This window comes from Anoplopoma fimbria, chromosome 19 (assembly GCF_027596085.1).
Source record: "Anoplopoma fimbria isolate UVic2021 breed Golden Eagle Sablefish chromosome 19, Afim_UVic_2022, whole genome shotgun sequence".
NCBI classification, from domain to species: Eukaryota; Metazoa; Chordata; class Actinopteri; order Perciformes; family Anoplopomatidae; genus Anoplopoma; species Anoplopoma fimbria.
In genome coordinates, this window is record NC_072467.1 from 9,682,998 (window position 1) to 9,698,892 (window position 15,895).

A 15,895-nucleotide genomic window follows, 5' to 3' on the forward strand; every position below is an offset into this window, starting at 1 on the left:
GGCGCAGAGGCTAACTAGTATGCTCTAAAAGTGCTGTATCCTACGTTTCCCATAATGTCCCTGGGTAGCATCTTTAATTAGATCATATTTCCCTCCCTTAATGGTCACCTCTTTTCAACAGTTTGGAACACAGAATTTCTGTCAAAAAGTCTCAAGCCTAGATAGAAAAAATTACCCTGATGATGTCAGCAGGGCCATTTTTTCTGACTTTAGAAAGATTCTTCCAGAGCCATAGGAGACATACAGCTTTTTTCACAGGCTGGAGATGAACTCCTTACTACAAATAAACTAAACCTTATTTGTTATATTGTCCGTGGAAGGCCCTTTTAATGAACCAGCAAATAAAGTAGTTAAAATTGTCTCTATCTACAACAACAACAACAGTAAAATGCTGCTTACATGTTAAAGCGCAAATAATAAAGATTTTAAACTAAAGTATGTAATAACAGTGTTTTGCATGATGAGTACTTCCACTTTAATAATGGAAATACATTTTTATGTTCATACTTTTATCAAAGTAGTAAAGTATTTTGAATACAAATTACTTTTATTTGTAACATTTTACACTGTTGTATTGCTACTTTTATGTAAAGGATCTAAATATTAGTTAAAAGAGGATCAGATCATCCTGAAAGTTTTTTGTGTCTTAGAAAGCAATGAAGGCAGTGATCCTGCTCAGCGAGGGGAGAGGAAACGTGTAGGTAGAGCAGGATGATGAAGTAAACAGAGGAACATAGTTATGCAAGGTAAGAAGCAGAGGATTAGATAACAACTTAACTGTATCAATGTTTTATTGTTTTACAATGGCAGTACAGTGAAATGAACAGTTGCTCATGCTATTGAGTTCATGTGTACATTACTGACATCTCTTACAGTGTTTCACATTAGTAAAGGTGAAGACTTATTTTGTTATTGTGTGAACACTCTTGATTTACATCACAATCAAGAAGGAAACAGTTACACTACTTGGATGTGTTGCTGCATGTGTGCAATACTTTTGCTGTCTTTGACATTCAGTAGAGTGACACGCTGTACAAACGACTCACTTAGCCAATGCTGGTACACATCTGTGAACGGCTCCACAAAAGAAGGCATTGTATACAGTGGTATGTGTTGTGTACATTCCATTTTACATTTAACAAACACCTGTAAAGCAAATACTGTCAGAGCTAAGATTATTACGTCTGCTGACAAGTAAATAGACCAGTCAGAGTCAACAGGTTTAACTGGACACGGTAAGGTCATTCAGAAGTGCTGTCAGCAAATACGGTTGACGTACGTACAGTAATGAGTCACATTTCCTTAAGGCCCTGTTTAAACAACAAAGCTCTTCTGAATACAATACTTGGTAGAATTTTTTAATTTTGTAACCAACCCAGAAAACATCTTTGGGGTTCATGTCAAAGGACAGCAGTTGCCAACATATGGATCCGACCCAGAAAGATCATGTTTGGAATGTGATAACAAATTAAAAAATAATATTTGAAGATTCAGGACATGTTTAAAAAAACGACTTGGTGTTTTAGCTTGCTTAAGGGGGTTCACGAGAAGGCGGAGAACCACTGCTCCAAATTTATACGAGACATCAGCCTGGTGTGTTCCAACATGGAACAAATTATGACTCTGATTGGCAAAGTGATGAATTAAATTAACCAGTCTGCCAGGATAATTCAAAAGACACAGTTGGCCCATCAGGAACTGGATTCACTCAAGGGGACTGTGAAGAAAAGACAAAAAAAAATCTAATAATCTAAAACAGATTGGGGGGCGGGAGCTCTTAAAGCTTCTGCCCATCATTCACTGTGATCAACAGCAGATCTCCAAAAACACAGACTGTTAGTCATAAACATAATGTAAAAAGGTACAGTTAAGCATGATCACTGTGTGCATCAGTGATTATGGAAATGTTCCAGTGGTTGACATGGTGCAGCATTCATGATGAGTTAGTGGTATAGAGTTACATTCATTGACAATAACCTCAGTTTATGTTAAAAACATGTAACACAAAAGTTTACAGAACGCCTCCATCACTGGTACATTTGACTGTGATCAAACACACAGACACATTATCAGACCTACCTTGTGCTGAAGGTGCATTAAATGTGAACAAAGTATTTAATTGCTTTTCTCTTCTCACTCTACAAGCTTCATAATAATTAACCATCCCCATAATAAAAAGAGGATATCACACTCATTAGCAAACATCCTCCCTGCTCACTTTCAGTTGTGAAAGAAATAGAAAAAAACTAGAAAAACACATATACATGAAGAGGGCTGGTTTCAACTACAGACTTCTATTGCTTCCTTTTTGAAAGGTAAATAGTCAAAAAGCATGTGATTCACTAAATATTATCATCCAAGTATGTTATACAGCAGGAGGAATTTGTTGTACATTATGACACCTAGAATCCTCTATAAAATCTATTTGTAGCACACAAATTTATCTGCAGCAGTAAAACTGAACCCACATAAGGTGAATTCTTCTCTTCAGACAAATAGTATGTGGACCCCAAAGCTGCGGGATTGTGAATGTTTCAATGCCTTCTTCATTGTGATGGGTGCAGTGAAGAACGACCAATCATCCTGCAGCAGTGACCAGACCAAATCAAGACCTCCAGCCCTGGTCACTTCCGCTGGAATCAAAGTCAAACAAGAGATCACAAGCAAACCAGTATTTAGAAAAACAGCACTAAGCGACGTAAGATGTGAATGGCTGTAAGACCATGCAGCTGCCAGGTGGAATTGTTTACGAGGCAAATGTTTTCTGCCCCCGTGGACCAGTGCACCAACGTTAAGTGTCCTAATCATCCACGATGTTTGGAAACGGCCTCCACAGGTCAGATGAGACATACAAAGAGGGAAAACAGACACCCAAGAGGGGACAGCAAGAGACGGATGGAAGTCCGAGGGTGGAGGCAGTGTCTACATTGTCTTAGTGTAAGTGGGCCTTGAAGGCACAAATATCCAGTGGCGTTTAGAGTGTCCAAGGCTGTCGGGGCTCAGGAGCAGCAGAGGTTGTCTATGACCAGCGTGACGTCGATCCCGTACACCTCCAGCAGGTCCGCTAGGAAGTATCGATCGCCCTGGGGATCCAGCCCCATGGCCCTCACGTGCTCAGCGGTGAGGTAGGGATCGGTGCTCCCTGCTACGTCCGACAGGGTCTGAAAGATGCGGTTATTAAGCTCCATGAAGAACCTGGAAGAGGATTGAAAACAAGTGCGTCATGCTATGGTCCTCTGCATCACATTAAACAGAGAAAGACAATAGAATTGAACGACTCTCCCTAAACATTCTGCCTATAATTAGGACTCAAGTACACAAGGAGCTGTGAATACACTTAGGACTCACAGAATGAAAAGATCCTCTTCGTTTGTAGTGCAGTCTCCATCCACCTCCTGAGAGTAGAGCAACATCTGCCTGGAAAACAAGCCATCATCCATCAATAATTTTGCCCCTCACTGGCTAGTGTTTGTGAGCGGCCATGATCATTTTGCAGGCTTATTTTAATACACAACTGTCAAATATTGATGCATGTAGCACATTTGAAAATCAGTTCAAATATACAGTATTTTACAGTGTGTATTGTACCTCTGTTCACTCAGTTTCCTGTACTTCTCCTTATCTGATGCGTTCAGTCGGAGCAGCGGCTGCAAATGGCTTCTGTGCGTTTTCACATTCTGGTTATCAATGTAGACGTCGTACAGGTCTTTCTTCTCCTCAAAAATCTTCTCTGTGGTGCCTTAAACGCAATAAAGACATGCTCATCCATGAGTCATTTCCATAGATTACAGACAGTGGTCAATCAACCATTCACATACAGTGAAAGCTTCACTCACAGGCCACGTATGACAGCTCTGTTCCCAGGGCAGGGATGTCGGCTATGTTGATGTAGAAGAAAGGCCGTAATTCAGGAACGGAGACACCAATTCCAGGTAGAGAGACATTGGCCAGGCAGCAAAGGCAATACACTGAGGGAAGCACGAGAACATAGGGAATGAAACATCTCCATGGAGATAGGAAATAACATTTAACATTTCTACATTTATTAAACCCTGACATGTTTATGTAAAGAAAAACAGTGCAAGTGTGCGTTAGAGCCTCTCACCCCTGTAGCAGACCACACCTACGGGTGGAGGGGAGAAGATGAGGATCCGTTTCCTCAGCAGTGCAAACTTCCACAGCACCATTATCTGCTCCCCGAAAAACTGGATGAACTGGGACATGCAGCCAGCTGGGTGGGTGATCTGCAGAGAAATTATTTTTACAAATATGTTTTGTTTTGTTGTCGTTTCTGTGCAAAAACCTGCCATCACCAACAATTAATTTGTGCTCTGCTGCTTTCACACCTTCATTTCTGGGTGCATACAGCGGTTGATGGTGGTAACACTCCAGGTCGGGCAAGCGGTGACCAGACCATTTCCTGTAGGAGGAAGGACGGCCTTCTTATCCTCATAGAAGGCCTCCAGCGGAGAATAATGGCCGGGACACTTCAACTGATGTCTACAAGGCAATGACAGGAAGACGACGGGGAGGAGAAGAGAGAAAGAAGATGAATGTCATGTATGAGTCATCCAAACCTTTTTCTGATTTGTATCACTGAGCAGATAAAGCTTGCTTGAGTGCATACTCATTATCTGTCATTGTTGTTCGACCATGAACACTCACAGCTCATGCAGAAGGATTAAAGACAACTGCTAAAGCAGGGTAGCTTGCTATTTGTTATACAATGCAAATGGAGGTCTATGTGAAGACATTTTGTATTCAGCATCAGACACCATTTAGGATAATGCAAAATGACACGATCACTTGATCTTAAATTTAATTGTGGGACCATTTGAGGCCACATGCGGTCCATAGATGCAATTTTTCTATGTGGTTTAACCACCGCAACCATCCAGTACTCATGCTTAACATCTTTATCTAACACCATTTGAGGTATCCGCTTCCTACTGTAGGAAAAAAATTAAGCCACAGTAACCACAATTAAACTGTAGCCTAGATTTATAGACTCCGTTCAGATTAATTCAGATCCACTTGTACTTTGCAGCCACCTGATTCATATGAATTTGTAAGCCGAAACTGTCACTGTGTCATATATTTAGACACAGTCAATGAGGAGATAAGCTTTCGTGAGAGAACTGATGCAAAAGAGCAGAGTTGCCGAAGAGAACAGAGGCTGTCAAGGCGTCTTCCACCTCCGTGCTTAGACTTCATACAAAAACTGCTTGTGACGATTGCTGTAACCCGGACTCTGGGTTCATGTTTAATAGATGAGAAACATTTTAACAAAGAAGCAATGGCATGAGGTAGGCGCATAAAGAGAAGCCTGTAAACAAGGTAAGTAGGGAAATAAAGGTGACAATAAAAAGGAAAAAAAGAACAGTCACGCATGACACACAGCACGTCTTACCTGACTTGGTTCTCCAGAAAGTGCATGTAGCGGTAAAGCAGAGTGTAGGAGGGAGACAGAATCCCCACTGACTTCATCCTCGCTCCTCGCTCCAGCTCACTCTCCACAGGCATGTTAGCAAAACAGGCCAGCCCAAAGTAACAGCCTTTACGGAAATATCTAGCCAGAGGCAAAACAAAGACCAGGTGTAAACACAGATTGACAGATTCCACGCAGACAAAATAAACACGCCTATGTTCCTCTATAGAGTGGATTTTAATGCTTTTTGATTGGTGGGGGGGGAGACTGGGAGTACATACATAAAGTCACTGGTGATCCGATGGGAACCGCTGGCAATCGACTTGAATTCAACTCCATCTAGGTTGATGTCGTGAGGCAGGGACCACTCGACCATATTCCCTGTTATTCAAACACACACAAAAATAAACCACCAAGTTACTTTCCATTCTGGCTTCTTTCACCCCTGTGACTTCCTCTAATTCTGTTTTTCAGTCATGGGGTAGCAAGAGGTCATGGACAGAGAGAAAACTCTGACTCAGTTACTTTCTTTCCACTGAACACTTCCATGTATGAAGCTGAAGAACACACATCCTGGTCTTGTTGTCTGTTCTGATGGGATGGTTTTCCTTTAATATCAGCTTTGGTACCAACTAAATTAGGCTTATTTCACCACAGTGGGTTGATTGAAGCTATTTATAAGGGTCTCGGCATTTGAGATGTTTGACAACTCCACCTAGACTGACTGCAACATACCCCCCTTTCACCCCCATGACTCAGTATAATGCACTACAGAACATCAGACATTCCAAGATAATAACAGTTCAGGACATTTAGTCATCTAGTCCCCAAATGAACATTTAAACATGGGAGATAGAGGATCTCTTGCTACAGTCTGATTTGCTTACCTGATCTTGTATCAAAGGTAACCACAAACACAGCCACGATCTGGTCTTTTTCCTCCCACTGATCCCTCGCCGACAGGCCGGGGAAGGGAACATGACGGTCTGTTCCGAGTGGCTCTGTTCGCGGACGGCCCGGGCTTCCGTTCCCGCTGGCAACCGCAGCTGTCACACTCCTCGTCGGGCTGCAGGTGATGGTGGTCGCCGCTGCGCTAACGTTGCTGGGGCTCCACCCAGTGCCAGCCGGTGCGTGCCGCCCGGCTAGCTGCGAACTTTTCGGGGCGTCTTCCTCTCTCGGCATCGGAGGCGGCGGATGGGCCGTCTGGTTCGGATCGGGCGGTGGGATCTCCTCCCAGTCCAGCAGCGGGGCTCGGTCCGACTGCTTCACCATGATGGTGGTGGTGCTGCTGGTGCTGCCGACGACGACGACGAAGACGACTCGGGAAAGGGAGAAGAAAAGATATCACAAAACTTCGCTGTCCAGTTGAATCGACGATTAAACTATGCAAGATGCTGGACCCGGATCATGGTGTCCTGCTGCTTGCTGGGTTGTTTTCTATGTATTTGTAAGCGTGTCACATCCACTGATGGGCTGCTTTTCCTCCGCCTGTCTCACTGTTTTGATGACGTCGCTAACTTCCGCCCACGTGTCTTTATTACTATTGCATACAGTGACCTAATTTTTGGGCTATTCACTTTGCCCATGATAAATTCCACATTCACTTTATTTCAGCCTGTTTTGTTCAAAATATATTACTTAATCCTTCACTATATTTGAATTGGATCTAGTTTTAATTTCAATGTGAATTTGAACCTCTCTGGTAATGACATTATCCATGCACATAGGCATCAACATGCTTTGTATAGGTAGATTTTCATAGTTTTCTGGTAACGCCGTATTAAGTTGTTTACTCAATTAACAGCCATTGTGAAGTCAGGTGTGTGGTTTATGAACAATTCAGCCAATCAGAGAGCTAGATTGTGTTAACCTAGCGGTATAGTTTACTTAAACAGGAAGTAATCTACACACAAGGCGCGGAATTCCAGCATGGTGGTGGTGGTGGTGAGGGATGCGACTTTTTAGTGAGTATACATGATGAACACACGTTATTACTCAAACTTAAATGACGTACTGATGTGTGTGTTAATGACCACTACATGAAGCACCTGTTAAGCTTTCAGATGAGCTAAACAAATGACATACAAGCTTGACAGGGATTATGCTTTTTAGTTGCCCTACATGATTTGGTTTGAAGAAATAAAAATAAGTTTTTTTTTGTTGTTTTTTTTACATATTCATTAAATAATGGGACTTATGTTGTGGAAGTAGAAATTACCCTTTATCATACTGGATATATGTAAGCCTACTGTTTTAGAGATTGACTATAATTTGTTCCTCTCATTTCTCTAAAGAGACTTAAATGCAGGTCAAATAATCTATTGCACAACATAAATCCCAGATTTAAAACGGTGAAGGCAGGCAAATGTTGGATTAATCATTTTAAGGGAAACCTCTGCCAAAACTCAGGCCCCAAACATGGCTACGTTGTTTGATGAGATCAGCCAGCAGCTGGACTTCACCAGCTGTGGAGAGGAGGGGAGCAGCAGTAGCAGTGACAACAGCTCCGATGACTGCATCTTTAGGATCCGCAGTCCCAGGATCCGCAGTCCCAGCTCTGCATGCAGGACCCCCAGGGTGCAACGCCACCGTGGTAGAAACAACACCTTGAGTTCCCCTTTACAGTGCACCAGCCCTATACCGTACGCCTCCTGGAGTAAACTGAGGCTCTGTGACTCTCCCAGCACACCAAAGGTGGGGAATAATTCAGATTGATATTCCTTAGTGCGCCCCTGTGGTCTAAACCAGTTTAGAGTCACTGGGATGAATTATGTTTGTCTCCCCCCTGTAGAGCCTACTATCAAAGTCGTCCCAGCCTTGCTCCAGCACTAAGATAGGCCGCCCTCAGAGGACCCTGTGTTTCGCCTCATCTGCTGCTAACCTCATCCAGGCACCTTCCGTCAATGTGAACCCTTTCACCCCTGACACAGTCCGCAGGAACAGCGAGCAGCAGTGGAAGAACCGTTGTAGAAGTGATAATGATGATGATTATGGACGCAGGTAACTACGCTCCATGCTTTATTGTAGATCTGTTGGCATCGTAAGAGCCAAAATGCGCCCAGCATTTTTACACACAGATAGGGATGTGATGATAGTATGTGGAAAATTGCCAAATTGTGTAATTTAGAACTTCTCACATCACAGGGATGAGTAGGTGTCAAAATAAGAGCTATTTAATTACAGCAAATAATTGAATGTCGTCATTGATTTATCAGTTCTTTAGGGCCAGTACATAGAGGCCTGACTTTTATCCCTGACTAATGTAGTTCTGTTCAGAGTATATAAAGGTCTAAAAGGTCTTTTCATCTTTCAGGTTGAAACACAGCCTAGCGTCATCTGAGGAGGATGATGAAGCCTTTCTCCCACCAAAGGTAAAACTATTTTTATCTGTGCTTTTCTGGTGGATGTAACCCTCCCCTCTCAGATGCTTCTGCTATAATTCCATCATCAGGCTTTGTCATCTTTGTCTGCCTCCTCACTTCTTGTTTTGTCCAAAATTACATGCTGCCAAATCCTACTTCCGGGATTTCTCTAAGGATTCTCCCAACAAAAAAAACAAAACAAGTTCCGTCAGAATCTTTTTTTCTTGTGGAAGTGCTACCATATTTGGTGACACAAAGACAACCCCACTCAAGACTGAGCTTTGTGACGTTGGTTCCTCCTTTAGAAATGTATTTGATTTAACCACAAGGCCTCTCCATCTGTTTATCTGGCAGAGGCGAGCTGTCCAAGCCTTCATGCTGTCACGCTATGAGAGTGAGTTCCTGGAGCTGGAGTGCATTGGTGTGGGGGAGTTTGGGGCAGTTTACAAGTGTGTGAAGAGGCTGGATGGTTGCTTGTACGCCATAAAACGCTCTCGCCGACCCCTGGCAGGTTCTGCCAATGAGTGAGTCAGCAGCATGTCACTCTGTGCCAGAGACGGAACAGTCTAATTCTTTTTAAATATTCTTCCTGAATTGATCCAAATTCATCTTACCAATTATTTTTTATTTTTTTTTATGTCCTCTCAGGCAGCTGGCCCTAAAGGAAGTGTACGCGCATGCCGTTCTTGGGCACCACCCACATGTTGTTCGCTATTATTCAGCATGGGCAGAAGACGATCACATGATTATCCAGAATGAATACTGTGATGGTAGGTTTCCCCTTACCACAAAAAGCACAATTTAGGACGACTTAAATGAAATTACATTCAAAATATCTTTAGATTAACTAAATTCAACTATGTGGTCTTGATACTGTCAATTTCTGACTGCCAGGTGGAAGCCTCAGTGATGTCATTGTGAAGAAGGGGTGCAGGGTGAGCTGTTTTCAGAGGCTGAGTTGAAAAATCTGCTCTTACAAGTGTCCCTGGGGCTAAAATACATCCACAGCTCAGGCCTCGTACACCTGGACATCAAACCAAGTAAATCTCATTGAGCAGTTCCCAGTTTACAATTCTTGTATGGTCCAGTCTAAACCTTAAGTCTATTGTGCCTAAAAAAAACTTTATTTTTTTGTCCCATTGCAGGTAATATATTCATTTGCCAGCGTCCCAGCACAAGTGCAGCGGGTGAAGGGGAGAGCGAGGAGGAAGATGACCGAAGCACTTCAGCAGGAGTCATTTTCAAAATTGGTATGGTATTTAATGTTGGACACATTTCTACCTTACATCGTTGTTGGCTCTCAAGTCTGAGTCTTGTTTTCTGCAGGGGATCTGGGTCATGTGACATCATCCAGCAATCCTCAAGTTGAGGAAGGGGACAGCCGCTTTCTGGCCAGAGAGGTCCTGCATGAGGTAAAAATGTTGCAAAGCAATTGGTGTCAAAGGAAAAGTGGGCTTGGGGTCTGAGTTGATTGCACCGTACTGTAGGTTGAAGTGCCAGTCATTAGCATTTAGGGGGATCTATTGGCTGAAATGGAACAAAATGTAAGAAATATGTTTTTCTTTTCTGTATAATATTCTGACAGTAAGAATTGGCTATAGATAGGGTCATTCACGTTTGTATATCAACCACCGTAGTTCTCCTACACGCTTGGCACAGAGGAGAAGTTTCAGTTGGTTGCATTCTGCAATCTCACCGCTAGATGCAACCAAATCATACACACTGCACTTTTGAAGAAAACACTCTGTTCTGCTGTATTTGCATTGTTTAAAGTATTCATTTCAGCTGTCTCTCTGCTATCTAGGAGTACAGCCACCTGCCAAAGGCAGACATCTTTGCTTTGGGCCTTACAATTCTGCTTGCAGCCGGCGCTCCCCCTCTGCCTCAAAATGGAGATGAGTGGCACAGCCTTAGAGAGGGGAAACTCCCTAAGCTGCCAATGGAGCTATCACCTCCCTTCAGAGGCCTACTTCAGGTGCTCTTATTTCAAGGCTGATTGTTTTTGTAAAGTAGTTTGATTATTGATAATTTAGAGATTTTTGAGTTGATACCTGTGACAAAAACACTTCTCACTTGCAAGGCTTTTTGAAAATGCTTTTTTTCTTTTTTTTTTTTCTTGTCAGTTGTTGCTGGATCCAGACCTGTCGAAGCGTCCGTCTGCCAGGGAGCTTTGCAAGCACACAGTCTTGCGGGAGGAGAGGACTGGGAGGGTGGCTGCTCAGCTACGCAGAGAGCTCAATGTAGAGAAGTTCAGGACAGCCATGCTTGAAAAGTAAGGGGGAACACATGATGGATAATTTAACATGAATCGCCAATTCTGGGTTTCAGGCCCCTGTCTTCTTCTTCATCCATTCAGTCTTAAAACGTTCATGGTGATGCCAGTTAAAAGCATTAATTTATTTCCGTTTCTCTCCACAGAGAGCTCCAGGAGGCTCGGCAGGCAGCTTTGTCACCCAAGCAGTACCTCTGTCCTGGGCTGAAACCCCCTGCTAAGATGGGGTCCCTACCCAGAGCAGGAAGGAGGCTTGTGGGTGGGAAGACTGCGCGATCCATGAGCTTTGGTTGCTCGGGGTATGGAGTGTGATGGAACGTCATTACACCCACATGCCTGTCCTTTGCTCGGATGATATGGGACTCCTTCTGCAACCAGGCTGTGGTAAAAATGTAGCATCTCTCTTGGAGAGGAACGAGCATACAGCAAAGATTTTGAGGCAACTGATAACTGGACAAAACTGGATTGAAAGACTTATAAATCTTCAGAGTGATGCAGCGCTGTGGTTTGTGGGTTTTTAAGGATTTATCTGACTCACTCATGCATGTTTTCAAGTGATTTTCTGGCAGAGGCAAGGTGTAACTGCTGCAGACCAATGTTCTTTTTTTTTTTTTTTTTAACTGTAAATAAACATTTTAATCATTTTATCAGATGGACTTCCTTTTTTTTTTTCTTATTTGAGTTAGCTTTGCAACCCTTAACTCATATTATTTTTAATATCATTCATATAGCACAGTAAAAAGCCTGTTGGATTGAGCCACACAGGGAATTTCCACTGCCTCTTATCTGGAACTGCAGACAACTGTGAAATTAGGGTTGTAGGAAGTATGAGCCATCATACTGCATATTCAATGTTTTTGAAAACCGGTCAGGATACATGATACATGATCATACACTGTTCTTTGACAATGCAGTAATTTGCTTAATCTTTTTTTAATCCATAGTATCTGCAATAATTTGGGTTTGTTTTTACAACAGATGCCATATTAGTGACATTGGTTAACTATCAGTAATATAAAGTAAAAAATGTTGAAATCAAAAACACACTGGACATGTTCTTTCATATGCCTTGGCAATCCAAGGAAGTCCCCATTTAACAGCTGAGGGCTTATTCCCCCCCCCACGCACCCACACACACACACACACACACACACCCACACACACACCCCCATAACGCGTCACCGCCTTCAGACCTGCTGTCATTGGTCGGCTGACTCTCCAGTGGTCGGGGCTCGAGCATGCATCGCTAATAGGAAGTCTGAAGGACTTAAAAGCTGAGGCGCCCGGCGTAAAGAAGCGACTGTGAGTGTAATTAGACATACTAACAAACAAATCTCCAGTTGTAGTTCTGCTTTACGTTACATGTATGCTTGAAATGTATTGTTAGCGAATGTAGCATTGAGAACTTAAGTTAGCTTTAGCTATATATATATATATATATATATTTATAGCCAGTTTTCCCGGCAATCCGTCATATTTATTCCGTAAATGTAAGGTTAGTTGTTGTTGTTGTTGTGGTTTGTAGTTGATACTGTTAAATGACATGTATGTTAGTCCTCTACCGTAAACCGCTTTGCTCTTTGATCAGCTCTAACTCTGTGACTGTGTTAGCTTACGTTAGCTACCTCTGCGTGAGTTTGTTTGTTTCATCGCCTCTTACATCTGACGTCATCCTCTTCTTCTTGTCGAAGACCGAGAGTCATTACCGATGGATAACATGGGGAATCTGACCAGCGGGGGAAGCGCCGCTCTCATTTTGGCCTTCCTTCAAGCCGACTGCGGAACTTCAGAGTACAAGAAGGAGCTCCTCTCCCTGGGCAAGGACTTTAATCGGGGGGATATCAACCGTAACGGGCCCAGGAGAGACGTGCTGGACGATGGAGACCTCGAAACTGATGGTCACATGTCCAGCTGCATCATCAGAGATGTGCAGCCTTCAGTGGAGCTGCAGTGGCCTGGTGAGTGAGTGACTGACTGACTGACTCTAGCTTTAAACTATACTGTGCTCATATACAGTTGATATTACAGAGTCAATGTCATTCTACCACACCACACACTTTCGTATCTTATCATCTGTTTCACGTTTGTCTTTGAGGCTTGTTTGTGGGGGTTATTCCTGAAAGCAAAACGAAAGCTTTTTTTTTTTTTTTTTTTTTTTTTTTTTTGCTGGATGTGTCAAAAGACATGTCCTTGTAAAAAAACCAGTTTGAGGCAACAGGCAAACTCAAACATGTAGTTTATAAAACACCAGTGAACTCGTGTGATGTGGAAGTTATCCCACTTTATCACAGCCAACGTTGTCTCCAGTTATAGTAATGAAACGACTTGTGTCTTAACGGGCAAAGCAGGAAGTTACAGCTGTCAACCATTTCATGTAATCACTGTCTCAGTTGATGCAAACTTAGATCCACATTCACGCATCTCTCACTTGGTCACTGTATAAACCTTTTAACACCAACATCATCAAATGATATGGGCTAAAGCCGTAAAATGTGGGATATTGTTGTGTAAAATATTGAAATGGTTAAATGAAGGTACATTGATAAGAATTAATTTATGGAAATGTATATTTCTTCATCTGTCATGCTATTTAACACAGAAACAAACATTACGTTTGTGATGGAAATCTTAGAGCTAGTTCCTTCGAGACAGAAGTACCGGTAGTTTCGGCAGACCCAGATGTCTTAAGCAGTAACATTTCAAGTTCAGCTATATCCAAATAGGGTTAGTTCTACATCAGCCTGGCATGTGTGAGGATTCTATTGGATATAAGATCGAAACAAGGAAATACATCTACCGTTGCTGTGCTAGCAACAACATAGCCTCTGTACAGTCTCTCTTATCCAGCGTCTCCTTGGCCTACCAGCTGTCCTAGCCAGCTCGGCCCTATCAGGCACATAGAGTGAGACTGGCAAAGAGAGACAGACAGTTGACCTGACCTACAGACAGTTACCTTTCAACCTACAAGAGGGAAGTTTAACATACAATAAGGAAAATTCCTTCACAATGTTCACTAAAGTGTACTAATGTTTGCACAATCTCGTTTTCCTGCAGGGAACCCTGGAGAGGAAGCAGATCTTCAGCAGATTGGAGAAGAGCTGCGAGAAATCGCAGACCAGCTTCAACACGATGTTGTAGCTGATGCTACCCAGAACCTCAGCAGGAACATATCAACCTCCTGCCCTGGAGTGAGTCTACTCTGATCACAGGAAATGTTGATGTGGTGTTGGTCATTCCCTGTAATAGATAAGACTATAGTTAATTATAGAGTCAGTTACCAAGAGGCAGAAAAAAACACAACTTCTGTGTACAGCGGTGATTAATAATGAGATCACCGCAACCAGATTTAGTATGTTGCAATTTTTGTATTTTTTCCTGGTAAAATGATGATGATTATTTAACTGTTATTCAATGTGTCCACAGTTTCCACTTTAAAAATGGTTTAGCTGAGGCAGTAGGCCACCCAGGTACTTCCTTATCTTGTTATCAGTTCAGTTAGTGGATGATGGCCTAAGTTAATAGCCACAGTCACTTAATACATGGCCTTTGCTGTGTTAAAAAGTGCATTAGCTCTTTGCCCCTGAAAGTTAATATTCAATAAAAGTTACTACAAGGGACTTTAATTCTGTGTTGTATTTGACGGTTCTTGACGACAATAATGTGAGTCTTTCAGATCAGAAGCTCATTTTACTGCAGCAAGGTCTTACAGTCTGCTCCGTGCAGACTTTCAACTGTTTTATAACCAGTTGAAAGTCCCTCACAGTAACTTTAAAGGGTACTCCGTTTTTATAATGGTGGTTTCTGTTTGAGGGTAGGTGATGACCAATGTCCATGACTGATTCATTTTATGCTCCACAATGTTTTGTATTGCAATAACACAGTTACCTCACAGATATACTTGCTCCCAGGTGGGCCAGATATGCAAATAATTTATTTAAGCCCCCGAAAAAAGTGTCCATTGCTAAATGTTATTTTTGCCACAAGAACTACACATTTGAGTTCTGTAATAAAGCAATGTTTATGGTGAGATTAGCTGGATTAAGGTAATTCAATTTTAATTATTTAATTGTTTGATAAAGGAATGTCCACATGTGCAATTGCTTGTAGCAAATGCTTTATTAGCACTGCAAAATCAGACATATTTCTGTTTATTTTTACATGAATTAATTGAAAACATTTAAGGTGTTTAAAAAATTGCGATTACCAAAGTTGTCTTCATGTACCAATTGATCCCTTTGTTCATTTGTGTATCCAGCAGTGGAAAGATCACCTTAAGCGGGAGGTGGACAGAGTGATGAGGCAGGGCGTGGGTCTAGAGCATCTACCCCAGGAGCGTGTCATCATGGCCCTTACTCTCACCCTGGTGAAGAGAGTGTGCAAGCAGACCCCTCGGCTGCTCCGAAATCTCTTCAACGCAGTACTTGAACTCTGCAAGTTCCAGGTGACTTCTGAGCTGCAGGCTGAGAGGAAATAACTGAGAAACGTGTGGTGGAGAACAGCCGAATCTGAAACTGGCATCTGCTCCTCGAGACCAATCGACTGTGAAAAGGAGCTGTGTTGACCATACAGAAGTAAAAACACTTTTTCAAACTATGGAAAGTGACGATGTATTATCTGAGTTTACAGTCATATTTTGAAAACAGGGAAATAGGTTGATTTTGAGACCTGAATATTTACATTACTTGATCTGTTTGCTATTGCTTAAAAATGCATTTTATACTTGAAAGACATGCTCATTTTGTATTTGATTAATTTCCTTTTGGCATATACGTGTATGGCTATTATATAGTGTTATATGAATAAATATATTTTCCCGGTATCTTGAGTTTAATT

At 42.3% G+C, this 15,895-nt stretch overlaps 3 protein-coding genes across 5 annotated transcripts; 2 read left to right on the forward strand and 1 right to left on the reverse strand.

The window, feature by feature from the left end:
* Positions 1–781: 781 nt before the first annotated feature.
* dennd11 (DENN domain containing 11) lies at positions 782–7,232 on the reverse strand. The gene is made up of 9 exons (XM_054620145.1): positions 6,316–7,232; positions 5,710–5,809; positions 5,411–5,569; positions 4,347–4,500; positions 4,106–4,244; positions 3,837–3,968; positions 3,589–3,739; positions 3,349–3,417; positions 782–3,195 (listed from the first exon to the last, which is right to left on the reverse strand). The coding sequence occupies exons 1-9, from the start codon at positions 6,698–6,700 to the stop codon at positions 3,000–3,002; spliced, it is 1,485 nt and encodes a 494-aa protein (XP_054476120.1). The 5' UTR covers positions 6,701–7,232; the 3' UTR covers positions 782–2,999.
* A 72-nt stretch (positions 7,233–7,304) lies between these two features.
* On the forward strand, positions 7,305–11,683 carry wee2 (WEE2 oocyte meiosis inhibiting kinase). Its single transcript, XM_054620144.1, is given in 13 exon segments — positions 7,305–7,392; positions 7,838–8,122; positions 8,220–8,428; positions 8,742–8,799; positions 9,145–9,314; positions 9,439–9,560; positions 9,685–9,714; positions 9,717–9,830; positions 9,936–10,040; positions 10,117–10,202; positions 10,595–10,765; positions 10,914–11,062; positions 11,209–11,683. Coding segments are annotated over 12 exon segments (1,656 nt in total). The 5' UTR covers positions 7,305–7,392; positions 7,838–7,846; the 3' UTR covers positions 11,375–11,683.
* A 603-nt stretch (positions 11,684–12,286) lies between these two features.
* On the forward strand, positions 12,287–15,880 carry bida (BH3 interacting domain death agonist). 3 transcript variants are annotated; one of them, XM_054620580.1, is made up of 4 exons: positions 12,287–12,364; positions 12,754–13,020; positions 14,117–14,250; positions 15,318–15,880. In XM_054620580.1, exons 2-4 carry the CDS (start codon positions 12,771–12,773, stop codon positions 15,534–15,536), a joined length of 603 nt encoding a protein of 200 aa, XP_054476555.1. In that variant the 5' UTR covers positions 12,287–12,364; positions 12,754–12,770; the 3' UTR covers positions 15,537–15,880. The 3 variants fall into 3 exon arrangements, with proteins under 3 accessions (XP_054476555.1, XP_054476556.1, XP_054476557.1); XM_054620581.1 differs by lacking the exon at positions 12,287–12,364 and adding an exon at positions 12,382–12,557; XM_054620582.1 differs by lacking the exon at positions 12,287–12,364 and adding an exon at positions 12,382–12,552.
* Positions 15,881–15,895: the final 15 nt, after the last annotated feature.